This window comes from Simochromis diagramma, unplaced genomic scaffold (genome assembly GCF_900408965.1).
Source record: "Simochromis diagramma unplaced genomic scaffold, fSimDia1.1 OVJJ01000205.1, whole genome shotgun sequence".
Classification (NCBI taxonomy): Eukaryota; Metazoa; Chordata; class Actinopteri; order Cichliformes; family Cichlidae; genus Simochromis; species Simochromis diagramma.
In genome coordinates this window covers 16,944,462-16,967,916 of record NW_024386782.1, presented here as the reverse complement: position 1 = coordinate 16,967,916, position 23,455 = coordinate 16,944,462, and the positions used below count along the sequence as shown (strand labels likewise).

Here is a 23,455-nt window from a genome sequence, read left to right as displayed (position 1 = left end):
ATTGTATGTGGGTGTCTGAAACAAAAAAAGAAACTAAACCACTCACAGCCTTTTACATTATGTGTGTATTTGTTTTTTGGGCTGCCTGTAGCCGAGAAAAAAATGCTATGAAATGTGCCAAACTGAAAGAAACTATATAACATCATATCAGAGGGACTTTACCTAAAAGTATAAAGCATCATGCTAGCACCATGCTAGTTCACAACAACAGCTGTTTGTGTTTAAAGGTTCAAATAACACAGTGTATTTTAAAATCGAACATGTTACACATTAAGTGTTTTTCTTCTTTCACCCCAAATAGAGAATAGAGTTTAGCTATTGTAGTAACTGTTACTGCTGCCTGTGTTTTGCCTCTGAAAACAAGATAAAGTGCAAACTAATGCTTGTTGTCTAATGCTCATCCACACTATTTATTTATTTCTACTGCTTAAAAATACCAAGGCCAGCTATCAAATAGATGTAAACTGATTCTATTAGACTAATCTGCTATTGTATTACTGAATAACTTAGGTTATCAAGAGCCTGTGGGCAACTGGGTGATTGACTGGTCTCAATTCATACGCTCATAGGTTACTGTTTCATGACTATACTGTTTTAATTGGCCAGTGCAGCCTCAGCTTACCTTGCAGCTCCCCTCACCACAAACCGCAGTTACATAATGGATATAATTTGGGGAAGGATGCCAGCTGTATGAGACCTTTAGGTCACTTTAAACACTTCCATCTGCTTTGTGTTGTTTCAGTTGTTCTTTAACTGACAAAGTCCACATTGTAAAATCTATGTGTTTGAAGTGTAAAAAGCCAAAGGATAATGATTTTGGCTGGTTAAGATTGCGGACCAGACTGGGAAAATACAGATTATTTCATCAGAATGAAACTTCAGAGAACACGTTACACTTTTTCTTTAGCACGATTCTTGCTTGAAGGAGAACCTGCCTCTCGGCAAAAAACCTCAAGCTGTACTTTCCAGCAGAAAGCAGCTTCATCTAAATGGGAGGAAAATTAATACCCTGTGGCAGGCAAGCCCGAATGGTCTATTTGTGTGAGCTAATGATTAACTACTCATTTTCTTTTTAACAAAATATTTGAAGTAAATTACAAACTTATTTTATAAGCCATATTTCTCTTTATATATGATGCAACAGTAAATCTTTCTCTGAAACTGCCTTTGAGGACATTTGGCCAAGTTCTCTGCAGTATGTGGTCTGTCCGTCAGCAGTCATTTGCTCCAATAAAGACTTGTTTTTTTTCCTCTTTTCCCTCAGTTCAAACCACAATCCCTCTCGGAGTCAGTTGTCTGCTTGGGTAATGGAAAGGGGAGTATTTCTTGCTAATTCTCGCTAATTCATTTTCCATCCATGGCAGAGCTAACCCTGCAGGGCACAAGGCAGTGGTTACAGCTTGTTGAGCAGCATCGTGTCATAGACTTACACACATACTGTGAACTGTGTGATTGTAGTTTTTCATTCTGAAATGTAGTTCTCGTGGCCTGAGGACACAGATTTACTTTACTTTGCTCTTCCTTTGCCTATAGGCTCCTTCTTTGCAACAAATTTAACAAATTTTGCTCAGGACTAATAATCTCAGCATAATCTCACTGACTGACAGACAAAGAGCCAACTCTTAAAGCTTATAACTTCATAACGGAATAAACTGAATGAGAGGCAAAGAAAGAAGACCAGTCTACATCAATGCTAGCAGCACTGTTAGGCTTTATTTCAACATGTTCTTACTCCCTAAGCATAATATTTTACGCTAGGTGACAAATCGTCAACATTTTACACTTTCGGGTACCCAACACGTTCCTACATGACGAGATCGGAAAAATGACAAAACATGAGAACCCTTTCGACTCAATCTACACATTTTCGTTCATTTTCTTAAAATCGCTTTGGAAAACACTATTTTACGAAAAAAATAAGCAAATCATTATTTTTAGATTAGATTAAATTACAAATACAAATTGCAGTTGTTTCCATTCTATAACAGAAAAATTTGTTTTAGTGGTTGAATGTTATGTGTGATTCATTTCTGACTTTTCAGTAGCCTGGCTCAAATTTGGATTTCAAAATGGGAATTTGTTTTTTTATTTGCCTAATGAATAACAACATAATTTTTAGTTTTAAATAAGTTTATTTTTTTAAAGATTTTCAAAAATATTTGTGTTTTGACAGTTTCTAGTGTATTTCCTGGGTTTACCATCAGTATATTAGCCGAAATTAGTATTAACACCAATCAGAGAAATCACTGTTTCAATTTGGGATTGTGGGTCAAGGATCGTTTTCTGCAACATTGTGAACAAAACACATTTTTGTTTAATCAAGGCTGATATCATACAGGCAGGTGCACATACTATCTCAGTGTTGTAGCTCCAAGTAAGTCTGCTTTGGATGGTTACAGCTTTCTAGCTCATAATAAAAATACCTATGGCGAATATGAATGCATTGTAACTAGAGATGGACCGATCCGATATTACCTATCGGTATCGGTCGGATACTGACGTAAATTACTGGATCGGATATCAGAGAAAAATTTAAAAAAATGTAATCTGATCCATTAAATATCAAAAAAGCACCTCACAAAACTTGCAACACGGAGTAGCTCCCAACTCGGCTCATAACCGTAGCACGTGGGAGCAGTACGCATCATGTGATAGAGGGCTGTGTGTATTTGTAGCCTCGCTAGCAATCCCGCATTTTCCCGGAAGTTATCCCAGAGAAAAGTAAAGCAAATGTGTAAGTTCATCTCTGGATGTTTTTAAAGCATTCCCGCGTTAAGCTTGACAACCGATATATGGAGCGACTGCCTCTTCTCTCTCCCTCCTTCTCCTGTTGCTACTTCAATCATGAAACTGATCAATGATCAGCTGATCGGCTTTTTCTGTCACGAGTCCGTCTCTCTTGTTTGTTTATTGCTCACTTCGCGCCAGAAAGAGGAAACAAGCGGCTGAACAACAGCAGCACGTTTAAGCTTGATAAGCTGTTGTTAGAATGTATTTAATATTACTTTCTACACCAGGATCCTTTTCTACTTAGCTGACGGCTGGTAACTGTGCAGGGGTTGATCTAGCAAAGTTTAGCCAGGGGGGCCGATAGGGCATGAACAGGGAAAAGGGGGCACAGAGACATACTTTTCTTTCTTATTCTCATTTAAAATGTCTAGCTTTTAATAAATAATTATCCAAATCTTACACCCAAGTTTTAATCTGATGTAAAATGTATAGAAGTCCATTACTGTATATAGTAACTATTAAGTCTAATATATCCTAGTAAGCTATAGTACTTTTTCCTTTGGGAAGGTACCATCTGTGCAGTCTGCAATTCTGTTGAAGAAAGATGTTGAATCTATTTAATTATTCTTGGAAAATGATTTCTGTGCATTTTTTTCACACTGCATCAAATTAAAGTTAATTACGTCAATTAAGCATCATGAAGTGGAGGGTGCGTGGTTCCCTATTATTTATTTTTTTTATTAGATTGATCAGTATTGCTGAACTATGAAATATTTTGGGTGCAGTGTATTTTTTTACATACAGGTATAACAGAATAGCTTTAGTGGTGTTGGGGTTTTTTTTTTAACTTGAGTATTAACTTATACAAAAAGCAGCAAGATATTAAAAAACTGTTTTTTTGATTAAAAAACACACTATATCGGATTCATATCGATATCGGCAGATATCCAATTTTATGATATCGGACATAAAAAAGTGGTATTGTGCCATCTCTAATTATAACCCTGTTAACACTTTAGAATGCATCTTCTCAGAACTACAAGTGGATACCTATAAAATAGTTATAGAGGTCATGGATACCATATGAATTTAGAAAATGTTGTGATATTTCTCAGAAAGAATTAATTCTTGGAGCATCTGTGGTCCTAGTTTTTATTCTCTGATGACCATGAAAGTTAAGCAGTCACTGAGATGTTGGTATTTCTCTCTTAACTAAAATAAAGGGATGAAAAAGGGCTCTGCTGGGCCACTCTGTGTAGAAAGTGTTGTACAAATACCTGCCTGTTTACCATTTTCGCAATGTGATGGTGATTCTCAGAGGAAGATGCTAGTAACAGGCTGAAAGAGGATCCCTACAGAACGAGAGGTATGCGCTGAGAGACTTAACCCCCGTGAATGCCACCAAGCCCTGTGCTTCGCCCAGTGTTTACCAGATTATAGAGGCCACAGATCACATAACACTGGGTAGAATTTCACATTCTCAAAGAGGGAGGTCTATGAGACTCTACATGGTGACACAGTAAGGTGACTAGTACTTTCTCTCATTTCTTACCAGAAGCTACTTTGACGTGTTGTCACCGGGGTTCCAAAGGAGCAGCTGTCTTTCCCAGTCGGCTGCACCTCTGAACTTCTATTGGCTGCTGTCTGGAGGAGTGGGTGTGATCGTCTATGTCTAGCCTCCCACTTGTCAGTCTAGTTGGACAGGAGGCATGTTCACAAGCTCCTCCTTGCTCATTGCTCCCTTTTACACACAAGTAAACCCAGCTTCTGTTATGGCAAGGGCTGCACGTTGGCATTTACCAAATAGCCGCGGCATGCCACTCTCCCTGACAGCACCTCCCTGCCTTCTCAGGAGACAGACAGGCTGAACTAGCTGAGAGCAGACGGTAGTGGACTATCTGGCAATCACTCCCACAGTTCAGCGGTACAGAGTGGGGGAAACTGCTCAACATGCCACAAGGTAAGCTCAGATATAATATTCATCCCATATCTGCAGGCATTTGAGGACTGTTGGATCAGACAGTTAATCAAAGCCGAGATGCAGAAAGATGACCTTGAATGTCTTCGATCAGGGACCGGCTGATTTAAATTCAGGGTCAGAAAAGCTTTTGACTCTAAATGGATTTAACAAATGGTGTGGAGTGGACTTCTGGGTCAAGTAAGAATACTAAACAGCTCTTCAGGACAACATCTTTGCATTCAAAAGATTAAATGTCACTTTTATTTTATTACACTTTTACTTATGCAATGAAGACACAAACTCATTGCCCGCATTGCCCATGTTTCTATTTTAACCTTCTTATGTTAGCATATCATTGTTTTTTCCTTGCGTGAGGCTCCAGGCAACTGTTTTATCCAGTGTGCTTTGGCTCCACATACCATCCAGTGAGGCTTTGAATGCCACATTGCAACTCATTGCAACCCTGACCCTGGTGCTGTTGGAATGGGAACAGGGCAAGTCCAGCGGTTCAAAAGCACCAAAACAAAACATATGGGAGGGGATATCACAGAACCTGAAAATCTTCTAGGAACACTTTGAGGAGACAGTGAAAAATGTTTTAAAGAAACAGGGAAAACAGAGCAATAGGGAGAAATAGGATGGGGAGGGGGATTCAGGGGGTTGAGCCCAAACACTTGGCTTTGCTTCCTAAATCAGCTCCAAAGAGAAGATGAGGGTTAGAGTTATGAGTTGGAAAAACCACAGGCTGTACAGCCAAAAAACTAGAGGAGAGGAAGGACTTTTTCTGGGAACACAGCATAGACAGTAAAACATGTGGACACATATATACAGACACAGTAAAGAAGCAAAGAGACACAGGTTATAGGTTCAGTGCACGGAGAAAGCTATGGTTTGAAGTTATTTAATCTCACTATTAACAGGTAAGGAAACACCTAAATCTTCACAAATATTCGTATCCTGGTATGCAGTACAATTGTGTCAAAATGTGTGCAATACAGTGTTGTCGGTGGCAATATGACTACGAGGTCCCCAATCCTGTAACATTCAGAAACCCAAGAAAACATAAATGCATGGACTGATTCCATAAGTAATAGATGGACTCCATTGCAGCAGCTCAGCAGCTTGTGGGCGGAGCATTGTCTGAACCAGATGCTAACAAGCTAACAGTTGTTATCACCTTGATCATATTGCACTATATTACAAAAAACACAGGACACTTCCTCTGCGGATATAGCAATCCACCAAAACGTTGCCTCAATATTTCTGAAGAGAAACAGTAACCATCCTGAGAGAGTCACATGATTAACATGGCTAAAGATGAGCCTGGTGAAATGTTTTGCTATCATCTATGATAACCGCAAATCTTGACCTGTTACTTTCAACAATAAATTAGCTTTTAGTCCAGTTTACTGCTGCTACATAGGGAGGCTGCAGCCATTTGACATCATGAGTGAACACTGAACTTGTGGTTTTGGTAAAGAATGCTGTGGACAGACATGTTGTGATTATGAGGTTTATGCTGATGCAGGGAGAGCCTTAAGGTCTGTATGAGAGAGGACGCACTCACCCAGAGGAGGGGAGCAGCTGTTGTGGGCACACAAGGATAAAAAGAAACTGAAGTAAAGGGAAAATAGCTGTGCGAGAAGAATGTGGCGTTCCTCCAGCCGAAAAACAACAAGAGCTGAACATAAAGGAGGCCTTGATTTTTTATTTTATTTTTAAGAAAATTTGAGCCCATTGCAATGCTTGACTGAATTCATTATGTGCGGAGGTAGCAGGACTGCTGTGCACTGCTGTTCGGCTGGGGCCTGTTTGGGGTAAAGCAAATATTTTACATTTCATTTCGTGGGTTTCCTGTGAGGTGGGCCTACTCCTCCAGGCGCAGACAATTAAAACCTATGCCACAGAAATGTGGAGAGAGTTGGGCAGTGGCTCCTGGGAAATGCCTAACCCTAACTTTGCTATATTGTTTCCTCTGTGGTAACCTGGTGAGGAGGAAATGTTCGGGTCTATATTTATGCGTAAAAATGGACGGCTTGCGGGCAACAACAAGCAGTGTGAAGCTCCTTTGTTTGCTCGAAAACTGAAAATAAAGCATCTAAAACTGGCATTCCTATTGCTTAATATTCTACATGCAGTTTTTAAAAGTTTGACATTTTTGGAGATAATTACTTTACTACAGAGCCCCGCAAGGGACATGGGAGAAAAAAAAATTACGATGAACTTTTGCGAGATCTCGCAAAACTAACTTGGGATCTCGCAAAAGTTTTGCGAGATCTCGCAAAAGTCCGTCTTAATTTTGTTTTTCTCCCATGTCCCTTGCGGGACTCCGTACTTTACAGTTACAAGTCTCATTTAAATGTTCAACTATAGCTAGCCTTGACTGGTAGGTGGGAGGGAAAAAGCTAGCGTGGCTCCAGGTTAAAAAGGTTTTAACTGTACAGTTATGAAAAGGAACGTTTTCACAGGACGGGATAGTATAGAGTCCTGTGAAAACTTTAGTATCCTTGCTCCTTGTAGAATCACCTTTAGCACCAGTAACTTCCAGTTATGACGTTCTGTGTGACTCTAAAATCTCTCACATCACTGGGGAGGTACTGCACAGAATCCTGCATAAATCATTCTTTCTTGCGCCTGTATACCTTGTTTATTGAACGTATACCATATTTAGCTGCTTCCAACCACTGTAATAACCTATTTTAAGCCTCTCCATTTTTTCATTTTTTTCTCCAATATTTCAAATCACAACAACAGCTACCTCTTGGTGTTTTATATTGTCAGGTAAAGACCCTACAATAATAGAAAGAAAACCCCAACAATCAGACAACCCCCCCATGACCAAGCACTTGGCGACAGTGGGAAAGAAAAACTGCCTTTTCCCAGGAAGAAACCTCTAGCAGAACCATCTACCATGACAAGTTGGGAAGAGAGTCCGAGAATAATAATAACTAATGATTAAATGCAGAGTGGTCTATAAACACATAGTGCGTGCAAAAGGGTAACTGAAGCTTAAAAAAAAGTGCATCATGGGAAACCCCCAGCAGTCTAGGCCTACTGCAGCGTAACTATGGGGGCGTTCAGGGTCACTTGATCCAGCTCTGGCTTTAAGTTAAATACAGCGCTGCTATGTCCGCCTACTCATAAGAAATCAAAAAGTGCATTTTAGCCCCACCAATTTCTTTCTGTGCAGGTACTAAACGCTTATATTTTTCTTAAAGTAAGCCAGACATTTCTTATTGAGAACCTAAAACTTCTTTACTTGTAAAAGAATTTTTTGTTGTCATTGGGTTGAAGTCGAGCCAGCAGCTTATATTTTGAACTGAGTCAACAGAGAGATCGGGATGTCTGCAGTAACAGGTGCTCTGTGCTTCAGCGCTGATTGACAGAGACAATAGTGAAGTCTCTGCTTGCAATCAGCACGCTCTTTTTCTATTATTCATGCTACACTAGCTTTATGGAAATATTTCTTGTGTACCTCTTGATTTTTCTGTATATCTGGAGCACCAGAATGGTCTTCAATTAGCCTTTAAAATGAAGACATATCTGGGTCTCACTGCCTGACATGTGCTTTAGCTTTACGCCCACATGTACGAGCTAAACTTAGACTTGTCAGACGGAGGCCTAAAAGAGTCCTCTCAACATCATGGAAGCCACAAGAAAATAACAGTAAATAATGTAGTTTTAGTATCTAATACAGTGGTTAGACATATGCAAGGGTAACAGAACTGAATATGATGGGAAAAAAAGGAATAGTTTATATTATTCTGTTCGTGCAAAAGATTTTGGTTATTAAAGTCGGAGAAACGAAGCTCAAAACAGTTTAAACTTTAGTACCAAACAAGTACACTCAGTACACTGATAGGGGACCTTCCCTGAATGTTGCTTGTCATCTCTCTCTGCACCCTGCACTGTTAATACTCGTCAAGTAATTTCTTTTTTTTTAAAAAAACACTGCTTTTTTAAATTTGTTTCATGTCATCTTTGATTTATCAGCTATTCATGGCACAATACTGAGCATCAAATTATTTATTTCTGAAAAGTAAATCTCTGTGTTTTTTTTTTTTCTTAATCGGGAACTGTGTCGTGTCCTGTAAATATATATGCACCATATTTCCAAATGTACAGCCCTCAGTATCTATGCCTCATGTATATGTCTCAGTGTGCAGGCTTTATTCTGCAAAATTGCTCACATCCCTGCGTGTCTGCAATTTGCACATTTCTTTGCCGTTTACTGCCGGCCACCAACGAGTGTGTGAATGATAGAGGTGAAAATTCCCAGCAGGGACATTCGGTGGTGTTTGTCTGTTTACTGCATAGCTGACATTGTTTGGGGCTGTGGCTTGGTGGCCGCCGTGCCTCAAGAGGACAGCAAGCAGCCGCAGAGGCTGGTGGTCAGGAGAGAGGAGGGGAAACGTGGGAGGCGGGAAGAGGTAAAGATTTAAGAGGGGGAGATGCTCAGAGAGGGAGGCGGGGGGAGGAGTGATATCAAAGAGGAGAAGGGCACGCCAGTATATTAAAAAGGCAGTAGAGCGTTGCACTGTAAAAATACATCACTTTCCAAGGTGAACGATGAAGTTCTAGATAGTTCGGTGATAGAAAAACAAACTCTCTGAAAGAAAACTGTAGAACTAGTAGGAGGCACAGGGAGAGAAGGAAGGGAGGAAAGTATTGAGTCAGAACAATGACTGTCTGTATTTATGTCTGTAGGAGTTTATTTTGCACTGCTGGCCATAGCTGCTGGGCTAAACAGTCTCAAGCTATTTTCAGCTCTCGTCCTGGATGGCAGGACTATAATCAAGTGAAGATCAGGCCTGCCACTGTTGAATAATAGCTGCCTGGTGGACGGAAGAAATGAAGCAGCAAGAGTGTGAGAAAAAATAGAAAACTTTGGGAAGAGAAGAGAATAAGAGAGGGGGAGAGAGAAAAAGTACTTCGGCGTAATTGAATGTTTGTGTTTTGTTATCCACTCACTACATGTGGGTGAATGAATGAGCATATTGTGTGTGCAGCACAAACAAGGATGATTGCTATTCCATCTGGTCGCAAAACTTGGACCGAGTCTGCCACCAAACGCACCACAAATAAACCTCAAGTCAATGTCAGAGCCAAAATGTTGAAATCGGCAATATGCTCATTACATTATTATATAACCACACAATAATCACTTTGACCACTTGTAAAAATGCAGAAACAGGTTTCTCATATGTTGTTGGCTTAATTTAGTCCTCCTTTTTCTCGTCAGATGCCCGAGGTCCAATCAGATAATGTGTCAACACATTTTTTGGAGAACTAAGGAGAACAAATGATGGCGACACAAAATGGTAGAAAAAGGTTTTTTGCTTCAGAAGTTCACTGAATCTGATATTTATTTGAAATGCATGCTCACTTACTGTTTGTAATTTTTGCAGGGAATATTGCACCTTGTAAAACAGCACAGAACGGAATCAAGGAGAAGCCCCCATATTCAGTGGAAACCCCTTATGGCTTCCGACTTGACCTGGATTTTCTGAAATATGTAGACGACATAGAGAAAGGGAACACCATCAAAAGGATTCCCATTCAGCGCAGAAGCAAGGAAGTACGCGCAAGCACTTTACCAAGGCACCTCAATGCTTCTGGGTGTGGCTACCGCCCGAGCCCCTGGGGATCTACCGGAGCTCTTGGCCCCAGGTCTCGATTGTCAGACGCCCATCATCATCATGGCTATACTTCCTGGGCATATGATCACAGGCCACCTGTTTCCCCCACAGGGTTTAAATCTTTGGCAGAGATGGAAGCCAGAATCAAGGAGTTTGATGAGCAACCTCTAGGGGAACATATCAGACCCCATCTCCTCCGTGCCTCCAGTCTGCCACTTACGGTTTTACTGAGACAAGGGTCAGAGTCTACAGATGACCACAGCAGCGTCTGGAGTTCAAAGGATCACCTTGGGGGAAGAAACATCTCATGTGAAGATGTGTTCCACTCTTCGGACAGCCCTCGGCCACAGGACTGCTCAGGTCTGCTGAGGCGCCTCACTGAAGCCCTCGAACGAGTGGGGGACCTTGAGATGGAAGTGAGGGTCATTCCTGAGCTCAGAGCGCAGATCTGCATCCTCCAGGAGGAAAGAGAAAGACTTCGTCTGGGACTGAGTCCACGTGACCATCCCTCCACAATGAACGGCACAACAGATCCTGGTACATCCTCTCACAATAGCAAAGTATTGAGAGGACTTCAGCATGAAAGTCACAGTATATTTCCTAGAAATTACAGTGTCAGCCAAGATGACTCCAATCCTACGCATGAGTGGAGGACTAGTACAGATCTGGATGAGCTGCTGACAGTGACCTCCCTGCAAGCCAAAGTAGCTGTGTTGGAGCAGAAGCTCCACGAGACTAGCCTGGAGCTCCAGAGAGTGTCAGGGCTGCTAAAGGAGCAGCAAAAGGAAAGCAAAAGGAAAGACGAGAAGATAGAACACCTCATTAAGAATCCTGCGGTGTGGGTCCGTGCAGAGAGGGTGGTGGTAGATCAGGATGGAGATGAGACGGTAGTGAGATCAGAGTATGATAAAGCACCTTGCTTTAGTAGTAAAAGAACGGTTAATGCAAACGATCAAACAAGGCAGCAACACAAGTCTGCGGTCAGTTCAACATCGTCTGAAAGACGTCCACTGGTTTCTGAAGGTACAGACACAGCTGAGGTGATCCATCACATAAAGAAGATAAAGAGTCTGCTGGAGCAGCAGTGGAAGTGTTTGTGCACAGAGAGTGAATCAGGAAAAGAGGGCAAGCATCTAAAGCACCCAGATCCCAAAGTCAACTCTCTGCAGCAGGAGATGATGGGACTTGTCGACATCCTCATGTCCTGCCACAAACAGCGTGGAGACAGTGACGGTAAGAAGATTCAGCAGGTAGCTATACAGTTGAAGATAACAGAAGCCACATTTCAGAGTTAATAATAGTAACACTGAAGTCAAAGTGAGCCAGGATCAGTGTTATTGTTTTTGTATAAGAAATCCCACTGGGTTTAATAGGGTTAGCCAAATCTGAATGTTGGAAGTGAGTCGGCGGAGCTTTGTTTAGTGCAAAGAATAAGAATAATTTTCATCTAATAATTGTTAACAACAACAGCATTTCATTAGCTGTATGAACCTTTGTATCATGTATCATGGAATGAGGTTAGTTTTTTTGTGAACCCAAATGTAGCACACAGGAGATGGAGGTGAGATAAGGCCAGCATTTAATGCTGACTAGTCTAAAGGTTTGCACAGTACAAAAACAGAAAGCAAAGCTAAGGAAAGCAAATTACCAGGAGGCATGAGGAATTATTATTCAGGGAACGATACGGGGAGACTAAGTAAAAAAACAAAAGGTAATAAGGTAATCAGGGAGGACGAGACAAGGACAAGAACTCAATATAAAGCACAAGCGAGAAAGGAATTGAACAGAGATGATAGACTTAAACATGCAAACTTGACAAAGAGGGGAAGACAAAATAAACCAAAGGCAGAATACTCGAAAATCACCAGAAACTGAAACAAAGAACTAAGACTGAATGTGTCAAACAAGAATAAAGAGAAATGATCAAACTGAGAACCAAAAGAAGGTTAAATAAGAAGAAGAATTCCAAGACCATAACAAAAATTTTAAAACCCAGGACGATGACAAATTGAGTAAGAGGAAGCTGATAAGCAAAATGTTAGCTTATAGTCAGTTTTGAAGCTCAAACTGAGTCACCATTTACTTTAAAAGACATTGCATCATAAAACTGAGACAGATGGATTAGAAGGAAACTGATGGGGTTTGTGTTTTGTTTTTTTGTTTAACTGATGAGTAGGCGGCTCTTGGATTTACAGACAGCATTACAATTAGCTTTAGCAGTGATGAAATGGTTTATGCAAACATAAACAAGCCATTGAATCTAATGAGGAGCATGTAATGCTGACATTTCATCATATCCTTTGTGTTTGTCTTCTGTGTAGCCTCTAAATCCATCCTGCAGACAGAAGGATGTGCCCAGACGTCGAAAAACCTACATTCTGGGGGTGTTAAAGAAGGGTTAGTAAATAACTCCCTGACTTTAGCAACCCTAAATGTTATGATTGTTGGTTATTTGATTTGAGGTTCTGTACAGTCCCGACACAGAAAAACATCATGATTTAAGTCTGAAATATGAGTACCACTCCCTGTTGTCAGTTAAGGGGAGGAAAGAGGCAGCTCCTGTATCGTAAAATGACACAGTGATCATAAACCATATTTCAAAGCCTCACAAGTATGTTTATTTCATTCATCTACAATAAAATAGCCATAAAGGAATGTGTTTTCTGGTTCAGCATTACAATTCAAGTAAAATATCTCCTTGACTGTACAAGCAGGAAAGTATTCACAGCCTTTGCTCAATATTTCTTGAAGCACCAACCACTTTGGCAGCAACTACATGCTGAAGTCTTTTTGAGTATGATGCCTCAGGCTTGGCACGCCTATTTTGGGGCAGTTTCTCGCATTCTTCTTTGAACAACCTTTCAAGCTCCATCAGGTTGGAAGGCAACATTGTGCACATCCATTTTCAGATCTCTCCGGCGATATTCAATTAGGTTCAAGTCTGTCACAGACGGGTCCTGATGCCACGCCTTTGTTATGTTGGCTGTGGGCTTAGGGTAGTTGTCCTGTTGGAAGATGAACCTTCGCCCCAGTCCAAGGTCCAGAGCACTCACAAGCAGGTTATCATCAAGGATGTCTCTGCACAATGCTGCATTTATCTTTCCCTCAACCCTGACCAGTCTCCCAGTTCCTGCTGCTGAAAGGCATGATGCTACCACCACCATGCTTCACTGTAGGGATGGTATTAGCCAGGTCATGAGCGATGCCTGGTTTCCTCCAGACATGACAATTGGCTTTCGGGCCAAAAAGTTTAATGTGTGAACCAGAGAATTTAGTTTCTTGTGGTCTGAGAGCCCTTCAGATGTTTTTTGGGAAACTCCAGGTGGGCTGTCATGTGACTTTTACTGAGGATTGACTTCAGACTGGTTGCTCTACCCAACAGGTCTCATTGGTGGAGTGGTGCAGAAATGGTTGTCCTTCTGGAAGGTTTTCCTCTCTCCACAGAGCAACGCTGGTGCTCTGTGAGAGTGACAATCAGGTTTTTGGTCAGAGAGGTGACCTTTCTACCCCATTGGCCTCTATGAAGAGCCCTGTGGTTTCAAAGGCCACTGTGCTCATTGGGAACTTTAATGGTCCGGAAATGTATCTGGACCCTTCCTTAGATCTTTATATAATTACAATCTTTATGTTCATGTTATATATTTGGTTTTTATTTTTAATAAATGTTAAAAAAAATGTAAGCACACTTTTTCACTTTGCCATTATGGGGTATTATGTGTAGAATTTTGACCAATGGACGAGTGAAGTGCTGTGAATACTTTCTGTATGCACTGTATAGCAGTTCCCAGCCTCTGGCTCCCCTAAACATACATAAGACATTCAGACTAGTCATTGGTTTGAGATAATTAAGCAAATTCACAAGATTTACTATGTATAAGTTCACCAACCTCTGTCACCGAAATAAAAAAACAAACCAAAAGTGTAGAAGCAGTTGTAACATTTAACATGTACCTCTTTTTTTTCCATTCATTTTCTATAGAAGCAATGAGACTGCCAGTAAAAATCAGGCCTGTATGAGCCAAAGTGTCCATGATGATTTGGAGCAGAGGAACAGTAGCACAGTTCCTAGGGAGGTGGCTCCTGCCCAGCTGGATCCAGACACAGAGAAGAGAAGAACAGAAGAAGAGAAGCAAATTGACCCAGGCAGACAGATGAAACTGGAAGGAACAGGTTTTGGGGGGACAGATGGAGGTGATGTATCTCTAGTAGCTAGGGCTACAGAGAAAACGGCCAAGATGAAAACACAGCCCTCAGGAGAACAGATGGAGGGAAACTCTGGCTCGGAAACAACCACCAAAGGCAGGTGAGAGGACCTCAACAAACACCCAATCGGTGTCTGTTTGGAAGATGTAATTGCACTCAGCAGGAAGCTAATTTCATCTGATCATAATATAATATGTTCCTCATGTTTTAAAGTGAACTGTCGCTCTATTATGGCCTTCCTTGAGCACACATATACACATTTTTTTCCTCTTCCAGAGAAGCAGTGAATGCAGATTTTATTTCTGCCTGTCATTTCCTTAATAATCACATGGACAACATGGACAACCCCAATGATGACATGGTAAGCAGTCAAGACTAGAGATTAAATTTAAAAAGATATGAAATTTTTCTTTCATTTACTGCATTAAAAATATGTCTGTGCACCAGCAGAGACACAAATGAGTTCTCAGAACCCAGCCAAATAAACATCTTGGACGGTTGTCATCCTATCATGCTGACAAAAATCTGTCCACAAAGAGACATGCAGTATAAATGCCTGCTGAACAGAGTTTGCAGTACCAGGTTGGGAACTGAGGTATCTGCAGAACCCTTTACGCCAGAACGAACAGACACTAAACAGAGTTGTATAAGGTTAAAAAAAAAATAGTTGGCACAGAGCTGGCAACACCATTTTTTCCTTCTTTGTGGTTCTATTTGTTACTTCATTGCCTTGTATTGAAGTGGATTGCAATCACATGGTTCTATTGGGACATGTTGCATTTCAAAAGTTGAATGTTGCTACAATGATGTAAATCATTTGATTGTTGACTATCATTTTGGATTTTTGAGTTTGGCAGCTGAACAATACCAAATTAAGACACGAGGGTAGCTCTGAGGAGTTATCATGCAATGCTAACACCAGCTAGCTAGCATTGCTAACAAGGCTAACCCATAATTCATTGCATTCGTAAACAGACCAGGTTGTTAACATGTTTTGTTTTCTGATCTAGAGTCAGATATGTTAACATAGACATCTAAGGGATTTGTCATGAGCAATGTTCCCTCTAATTTTTCATGTGTCTGAGCAAACACACAAACTCCCTGAGCGGTCCCTTGGACCACTGTGAGCAACATCAGACGTGTGCACTGTGGTCACGCCAGCATCGAATCCATCCAAGTTACATGGTTTATTAAAATAATCAAATTACAGCATTTACATTTATGTTAGACTACTTTTAATTAACTGCTTTAGCCCATTAAAAAAAAAAAATCTTGTTCATGACCTGTGTAGTATGTTAACACTATTGGAAGTAAAAATAACTTGAACTCCAATTTTGAAAACAAAACTTTCTTTCTTTTTTTCTTTCTTTTTATATAAAGCTCTAAATTGTTTTATGAGTATGAGTCTGTGGTCTGGGAGACAGTCCTGTAACTCTGTGTCTGCAAAATACAGTATATAATGACCAATGTTGGGCAATTAATTATATAGTTACTTCTTCAAAAAAGTAACTGAGTTATGCAAACAACAAAGTTTTTTGCATAGCCTGATACCTGCAGGCCTGACAACAGGAGATGTATCACTCCTGTAACACCTGTAACATTCAGCAGTCGCCTCATTGTTCTGACACACACAACAAAACTATTGACTACACTACACATTTACTACACAAGATTTGCGCTAAACGTCTCAAATCTCTCACATCTCAAAACACCGCCGTCACTCCTAAAACTCCCCCCTCCCTACACAACTAACTGCCATGTTGCCATATCATTTTTTGATTGGTTGACATGGTACATTTTTTGACCAATAGGAAAGGGTGGGGGGTTTTTTGGGTTTTGTTTTTGCTCACAGGTGGAGAGCGCTTTCGAGCGTTTTCCTTATAAAACTCCGTTTTTACCGTTTCTTCCTGCAGTAAATATAAACAATGACAGTATTCAGGAAGAAAACCAAACACTGCATATATTTTTATCATAACTCTGGTTTTACGTGGCCTATCAACACAATTTAAAAACTGGTATAAAGTCCACACTTTTTCCGTCAATTGTTCCGTCGGTCCTGCTCACATCTCCAATGGTTGTACACGTTGTCATTAACGTGGCTTCACTCCACATCAGCCACGCCGCTTTGCTAGCTAAAACACCGGTGCCGGCACATAAGGACGCTGTCATAGCCTGTCAACGACGTTGATTAGCTGCGTATATACGAATGTGAATCGTATTATTGGCTGGACTATGGGATAAGGCGGCATCGTTCTAATCCCATACTGGAGCAGCCAGCAGTTACTGACTAACACTGCAAAACAATTGTTAAAGTATTGATTTTAATTTCAATTCAGGTTAGATTTTTTTTTGTACGCAACGCAGATTTTCTGTGCGCAGAGACCGTGCCAGCAGTGCGCAATTGCGCACGCGCGCAGCTTAGAGGGAACATTGGTCATGAGGTGCCATTTAAGGAGCTGCAGTTTGCGGCACTTCTATATTGGCTTTTCCCAGCCCCACAGAGGGGGCTTCAAAGAGAGAATGTTTTATATTTTATATTCTACAGGTGGGCAGAAAAGCAACTACTCAGCCACAGAGCAGCATTAACGCTACTGGATATGATGTCTTCATCAGATAAACTTTAAACAATAAAAAATAGCATGCAAAACTTGTCCTCAGAAAGAGGACATGTGTACCACATAATGTTCTAAACATGTAATATATGTTAATTAAATTCATGCTTCACCAGGAATCGTTCTTATTCATATATTTTCCAGAGGAAGGCCCTGGTTGTGTTGTTCCAGCACTGGTTCAGTGCAGCAGCAGAGGAGGCCTCTGAGGCCAGCAGGGTGGCTGCATACTTGAAACACATAAAGAAGGAAACACCCTCCCTGCTGGCCTTTCTAGTCAATCTGGCGGACGACAACGGGAACACAGTGCTTCATTACAGCGTCTCCCACTGCAACTACAGCATTGTCACCCTGATCCTGGATACAGGTAACATATAGGTAACCGTGTTGTTGAAGCTATTGTAATACAACGTTTGTTAGTACTAAAAACGTCTGACATCTTCCCTGTGCAACAGGTGTCAGCGATGTGAACGTTCAGAACAATTCTGGCTACACGGCGGTGATGCTGGCCTCGCTGACAGCCCCTGATGGACCCGGCGGAATGGAAGTTGTCCGCAAACTAATGGAGCAGGGCAACATTAACATTCGCTCCAGCAAGGTACCACAAGCAATAAGGACAAATGTAATAGGGATGAGGAGGGGAGGAGGGGGATATCAGTGTGAGATGGCAGCGCAGCTCCGTCCTATAGCACCCTGTGCTGGTTTGTACTGTTTTCTAAGCAGTGAACGGAAAGCTATACCTAACCACATCCATTATCAATGAATCACTTGGTAGATTTTACACAGGAAAAAATGATCAGTGACAGAGTTCATACTGAGACTTCTGTATAATGTCTTCTGTGGCTCTGGGAGGAGATTTTCAAATTTAGAGAAAGCGGATGATGTCATCAGGATTATCTTAAACTGGGGTAAAGGGTTTGCACATTCAGCTTTCAGCCTTTGTTATGAACAGTTTGAAAGACCTGGGTATGCATGTATACCTATCTTTGGAGTTGCTGGCTTGTCCCTATAAAACTGAGGTTAGTAAGACGCTGACTACTAAAAGATAAAGAATGAAAGCTGAAGAAGAAAGAGGAGATTTGAACAATTCTTGGTCTGGGCCTCACACTCTCTCCCTCTCCGCACAGACGGGCCAAACAGCTCTGCACTTGGCAGTGAGACATGGCCGAGTTGTGATGGTTCGCCTGCTGCTTAGCTGTGGGGCAGATGCTAACATCCAGGACAGCCAGGGAACCACAGCGCTGATGTTCGCATCTGAGAGGGGCCACACGCACATCGCAAGGCTCCTGCTGGAGAGAAGCCAGTGTGACCTCACTCTGACTGACAAGGTAAGACCACATCAAACAAATCATCATGTAACCTGGGAAACAATGCTGGCAAACTCTTTTCTGTGGTCATTTTCAGGGATCACAGTGAACTGGATCATAATGTTGTGATGCAACAATAGTCTGGGCATCATACCCATTAAAATTCAATTTTAGGACACTGAATTCATGTGATGATTCACCTCCATTTGTTAACAAAATGGCACATCTATCTTAGCATTCACATCACTGAATGCAAAGAAAAGCATCTTAGATGCGTGAAAGCTTGAATGTGTTGACACACACTGTGGATGTGAGTGGACTGACAGTCTGGATGTAGCAGAATAGAGCTTCCCCAGGATTAATCAAGGCTACAGTAAGACAAATCTCCCTGGGCTGAGAGGAGCTAATCCGCTAACAGTACAATATCTGTGCCATGCGGAACAAGTGGAGGCAGGGAAAGAGCAACGGGGGCAAATCTCTCTTCTGCTTGTGACAGTCTACCTTTAAAGTACACTCTTAAGTGTACTTTAAAGGTAGACTGTGAGAGAATGTCTCACCTAAACCCACACTAATTAGACTGATTAAACTGTGGAAAAATGAATTTATATGGCCTACAGAAACGCCAACAGTTTTGTGCGGTAACACAAATAATGTTAACTTAACAATCAGATGATAACAAAGTCAGGAAACCACCAAATTCTTCAAGGGTTCACCATCTGGGGACCCAGAATCAGTCACATTAATGTTGCACTCTGAGCTGAAATGTTGTTTTTTTCTTTGTTTCCTATTTGCCAGCGAGGTCAAACTGCGCTTTCCATCGCCATGCAAGGTTCCCACGCCGATACAGCTGCCCTGCTGCAGGCCCACGCTAAAGCTCGAGCTCTGTAGAAGCGGATCTGTTCACATGTCAGATCCTCTCACCTGAGTGGCGCTTCAAACGCAGGCTTCTTTTTTTCTGAAATCTGGACTAGTGACAGCTGGTGCGCTGAATGGGATGATATTACAATGAGGCTGTACTGCATGAGTAAGTGAGGCAGATGATGGTTGCCAGGGCAGCATGCAGTGATCTGCTGTTTTTATTTTGTCTTTACCATAGATGTTTAAGATTATCGCTGATCTTTGCACATCCGTGCAGCAGCTTCGCTCTGCAAACTATGCAGTGGAAAGAATATTTATTATGTTTGTTGTATCTAAAAATCTGTCTGTAAGAAGATTCTACCTGTATGTTTCCAAGGGGAATTCTCAGCATTTCTAAGCACCATTTCAATAAAATACTTTCAAAATACTGCATGCCAACGAAACAGAAACAAATCCCTGGAGCCGATCGACCAGTTTGTTTATTTCACACGTTGGTAAAAACTACACTGATGTATGCAACGCCTGTTTTTAATAAAATAACAGAAAAGCGATGATATTTCATTGTTTGAAACGAGCAACATGCAGTGGCAAAGTCGCCCAGGAGGTGGCGCAGCTCATCCATTTCAGCATCACCGCCAACATCCAGCCAACTCAAACATAATAAGAATCCCCCCTACAGAAAGCTACAGCGGAGGCGAACCTAAAAACGCTCACGTACAAGGAAGTAGATATAATCTCTTTCAAGTGTGACAGACGGAACATGGTGCCTTTTGATTTGCAGTAATTCCACTGTGTGAGAGGACAACGTGTGAGATTCACCTGCACTCCAGCTGTATGTCACCTAGGAATGCTCAGTCAGTTGTGAAATCAGATTTGTTTGAATGGCCTTTGTTTCCTCGAGCCCCCTGGGAAACAGCAAGGGGCACTGTTTTGTTTTTTTGTGCACAGAGCTGAGATTATGTTTGTGAGATAAGGCAAAAAAAGGATTGCATAGATGGCGAAGGCGTTGGATTTCTGTGTGACAGGGCACGGGTTCTTCATTTCCCCTGAGGATTTCTTCTATTCTAGCTGACTGGCTGTCCTGCTGTAATGACCACGAGCAACTATAAATCGTCAGAAAGCGAGGAAGATGTGGCAGACTGAGATGGAACGGGCATCTTTTCTATTAGTGAAATGTATCCGTATGTAGAAATAACAAAAAAGGAGGCCGGTATGGAAATGCTCTGTCAGAATAAAGTGTTTCAAAGAGATGATAACATGTAACTGTGGATACACACACACACATACGCATGTCACATGACTGCATAGGTGCGCGTCCCCCATCCCCCACTCAAAGAAGCGGGTTACAGCAAGTAACAGTGCTCATTTCAGCCTTTGTGCAGGGATAAAAATGTCTGTGACACCTCTTTTCTGCAGGGAACAGTGGACTAATAAAACATACCTATTCCATAACACCCTGAGGGGGTGTGATACAACAATGGAGGGGGGGCGTCTGTGCAGTCTGAAGGCATTTGCTGGCTTCAGTTTAATAATGATAATGGACTGGATTTATCTGCTACAGTTTCTCTGTCTGCTGATGAATCACTCTGAAAGCAAAACGCATTTCAGTCAGCGTGGCTTCATTTGGTACAGTCTGTAGAGTATTTCAGCTAATAAGAACTAATAATGTTATCCAACTTAATGCTGATATTTCTGCAGACAACACTTGTGCTCCGTGCGGTTCACATAAAAGGTAAAATGAAAAGCACTTATTAGCAGACACTGTTTGTGGTTTCCCTGCTTGTTAGCTTGTGCTGCTAGTTTGCCAAATATAATGCGGTAGGGCTAAACTTAGCATTTGCATTTGTTTCAGAAATGATTGCAACTCCTCCATGTTTTGCACACTTTCCTACATTATGGATTTAGCTTGGTTGGAATGGCCAGGAAGACTGGACAGTCAAGATCCAGGTTTTTAAAACTTGTGGAGACATGCCAAACATACTGACTCAATTGGAATCCTTTTGTGCTGAGAAACCTCTGATTTTGATTTTAATTACATTTGCAACTTAGTATAATTTGATTTTTAGAAAAATTCCAGTTTTATTTAAAAAATCAAAAGTGTGCAAAATGTGAATGGGGTTTGAATACATGTATGACACATATTGATGTATACAAGGGATAGAACTAGTAGCAGAAGTGCAGCAACAGCATTAGCACTGATTTAGGGTCTTTCTGAGGACTTGATGAAAGCTTAATATTAATACACACCTCTAGCTCTGTTTTTGATCTCAACTAAATCCCAGAGAAAATATCAGAGTCTTCAGGTGCCGCATACTAAGCTAAACTCACGTCTACCATCTGTTTGCAGCATCTGGAAAAGGGTAGAGAGAGACTGAAACAAACAATAAATGTGGATCAGAAAACCAAAATGAGGTAAAAAAAAAAAGTGTTTAATGTTTCTGAGAATTATACCTCATTCATTTTAATGGAGAGAGACAGAATACTTAAAGTTATGAATTGATTTGCATGTCACTGAGTGAAATAAGTAATTGATCTTCAAGCAAAACATGACTAAGTACCTGGTGGGGGTAACATGTTTGTTGCAGGTCAACAGGTTTGCACACATCTCAGGAGCGATTTTGGCTAACTCCTGGGCGGGGTGGCTGTAGCTCATGACCTTAATAGCTCTTTCTTTAGTCACTCCTTTGTTGCCTTGTTGATATGTTTTGGGTCATCGTCATGCTAGAAAGCCCAACCACAAATTATCTTCAGTGTTCTGGCTGAGGGAAGGAAGTTCTCGTTTTCACAGTGCATGGCCCCATCCATTGGCCCCTTAATGCTGTGAAGTCGTCCTGTAACCTTAGCAGAAAAACAGCCCCAAAGCAGAATTTTTCCACTTCTGTGCTTGACTGTGAACATGGTGTTCTTTCAACCATACTCAGTATTTTTATTCCTCCAGACATGGTGGCCAAATTGTGGGACACAGAATTCACACAGGTTGCAGGGGATCAAATACTTATTTCACTCAATGACATGGAAACCAATTACTACTGTTTATGTAAGGTGTTTTTTATGGATTTTCTTTTCCTCTTAAACCTGCCTTGTCTGTTAGCTTTTGTAATCAGAGCACTGTTGTTCCAAACATATTTGCTTTAAGACTCCTCTTGCTAGTGTTTTTATTTTTATTTTCTTTTATTTATTTTTTGAAATATTTGTTTGACATTGTGTCTTTCTCCACTAAAAATGAAACTATTATAAAAATTAGAGACCGCAAACTTCAAATTCACCTGGGGATTAAGTAATTATTTCCACCACTGTAATTGAAATGACTGCTCCCAGCTTCCAGAGATTGCTAGAGAACTGAAGTGCTTGCTAATCTAGCTAAAGCTAAAATGCTCAATCAGAGCTATTCAACTCAATGCATTAAAGATTCAACTGAAAAACCTGTTTTGTAAATGTAGGGCAGTTAATGCAAAAGCAATTAAAACTGGCATAATTAAAACTACATCACATGAATTTATACATTAATATATTCTTCAAAGCAGGGACCTACTGGCTTATGGAATAGACTTGTTGTGTCACTTTTTGGATCACATGCATTTGAACTATTGTTGGTATAAAAGCATCACACTGTGCAGCTCTAAAGCAACTCATTTTGCAACTCACCTCGTTCAAAAACTCCTTAATGGTAAAAACGTGTTGCAAAAGGAAATAATAAATACAACAGCACAGGCTGTTTTCAATCATATTTTATATATCAATATATAGAGATATTCAAAAGTAATCCAGTACAGGAAATCAAAAAAGTGGAATCAGTTTGGTCTTAACACAGTTCATCATTGCATGTACAGTAGATGGCTGATCCCTGTCTATTTCATGAAAACGCAAGAATTAAAACAACAACAACAACAACAAAAGGCACAAATAAACAAAACTCAATCATCTCATTGACACTGAGGTTGGGAAATGTTGCAAAGATGCGGGTGGTTTGGGGGAAGGGTCTCCACATTTTGTGAGGGTTAACAACAAAAGAAATTTTGCACAGAAAAAAGAGGATGCGAAATGATGCACAGCAAGAAACAACACAAACCACTTTGGTGGATCATTTGGATTTTTTTTACAATCAGGGAATGCAGTGCTCTCCTTTATACAAATAAATTAATATACCTG

General features: G+C 40.9%; 1 protein-coding gene across 4 annotated transcripts; it reads left to right on the top strand.

Annotated features, from left to right (window-relative positions):
• Positions 1-4,305: 4,305 nt before the first annotated feature.
• LOC120727830 (KN motif and ankyrin repeat domain-containing protein 4-like) lies at positions 4,306-23,202 on the top strand. 4 transcript variants are annotated; one of them, XM_040022374.1, is made up of 10 exons: positions 4,306-4,690; positions 9,933-10,011; positions 10,099-11,562; positions 12,651-12,726; positions 14,312-14,632; positions 14,809-14,893; positions 17,289-17,508; positions 17,597-17,739; positions 18,269-18,469; positions 19,244-23,202. In XM_040022374.1, exons 2-10 carry the CDS (start codon positions 9,993-9,995, stop codon positions 19,334-19,336), a joined length of 2,622 nt encoding a protein of 873 aa, XP_039878308.1. In that variant the 5' UTR covers positions 4,306-4,690; positions 9,933-9,992; the 3' UTR covers positions 19,337-23,202. The 4 variants fall into 4 exon arrangements, with proteins under 4 accessions (XP_039878308.1, XP_039878309.1, XP_039878306.1 ...); XM_040022372.1 differs by having other exon boundaries at positions 4,308-4,690; positions 14,309-14,632; XM_040022373.1 differs by lacking the exon at positions 4,306-4,690 and adding an exon at positions 4,698-6,507 and having other exon boundaries at positions 14,309-14,632.
• Positions 23,203-23,455: the final 253 nt, after the last annotated feature.

What these genes read in the sequence shown, in the direction of transcription:
- LOC120727830 (XM_040022372.1), top strand. An exon ending in ACAGCGTGGAGACAGTGACG is followed by an intron (nt 11,563 to 12,650) that starts GTAAGAAGATTC and finishes TCTTCTGTGTAG; the next exon opens with CCTCTAAATCCATCCTGCAG. An exon ending in ACAACCCCAATGATGACATG is followed by an intron (nt 14,894 to 17,288) that starts GTAAGCAGTCAA and finishes TATATTTTCCAG; the next exon opens with AGGAAGGCCCTGGTTGTGTT.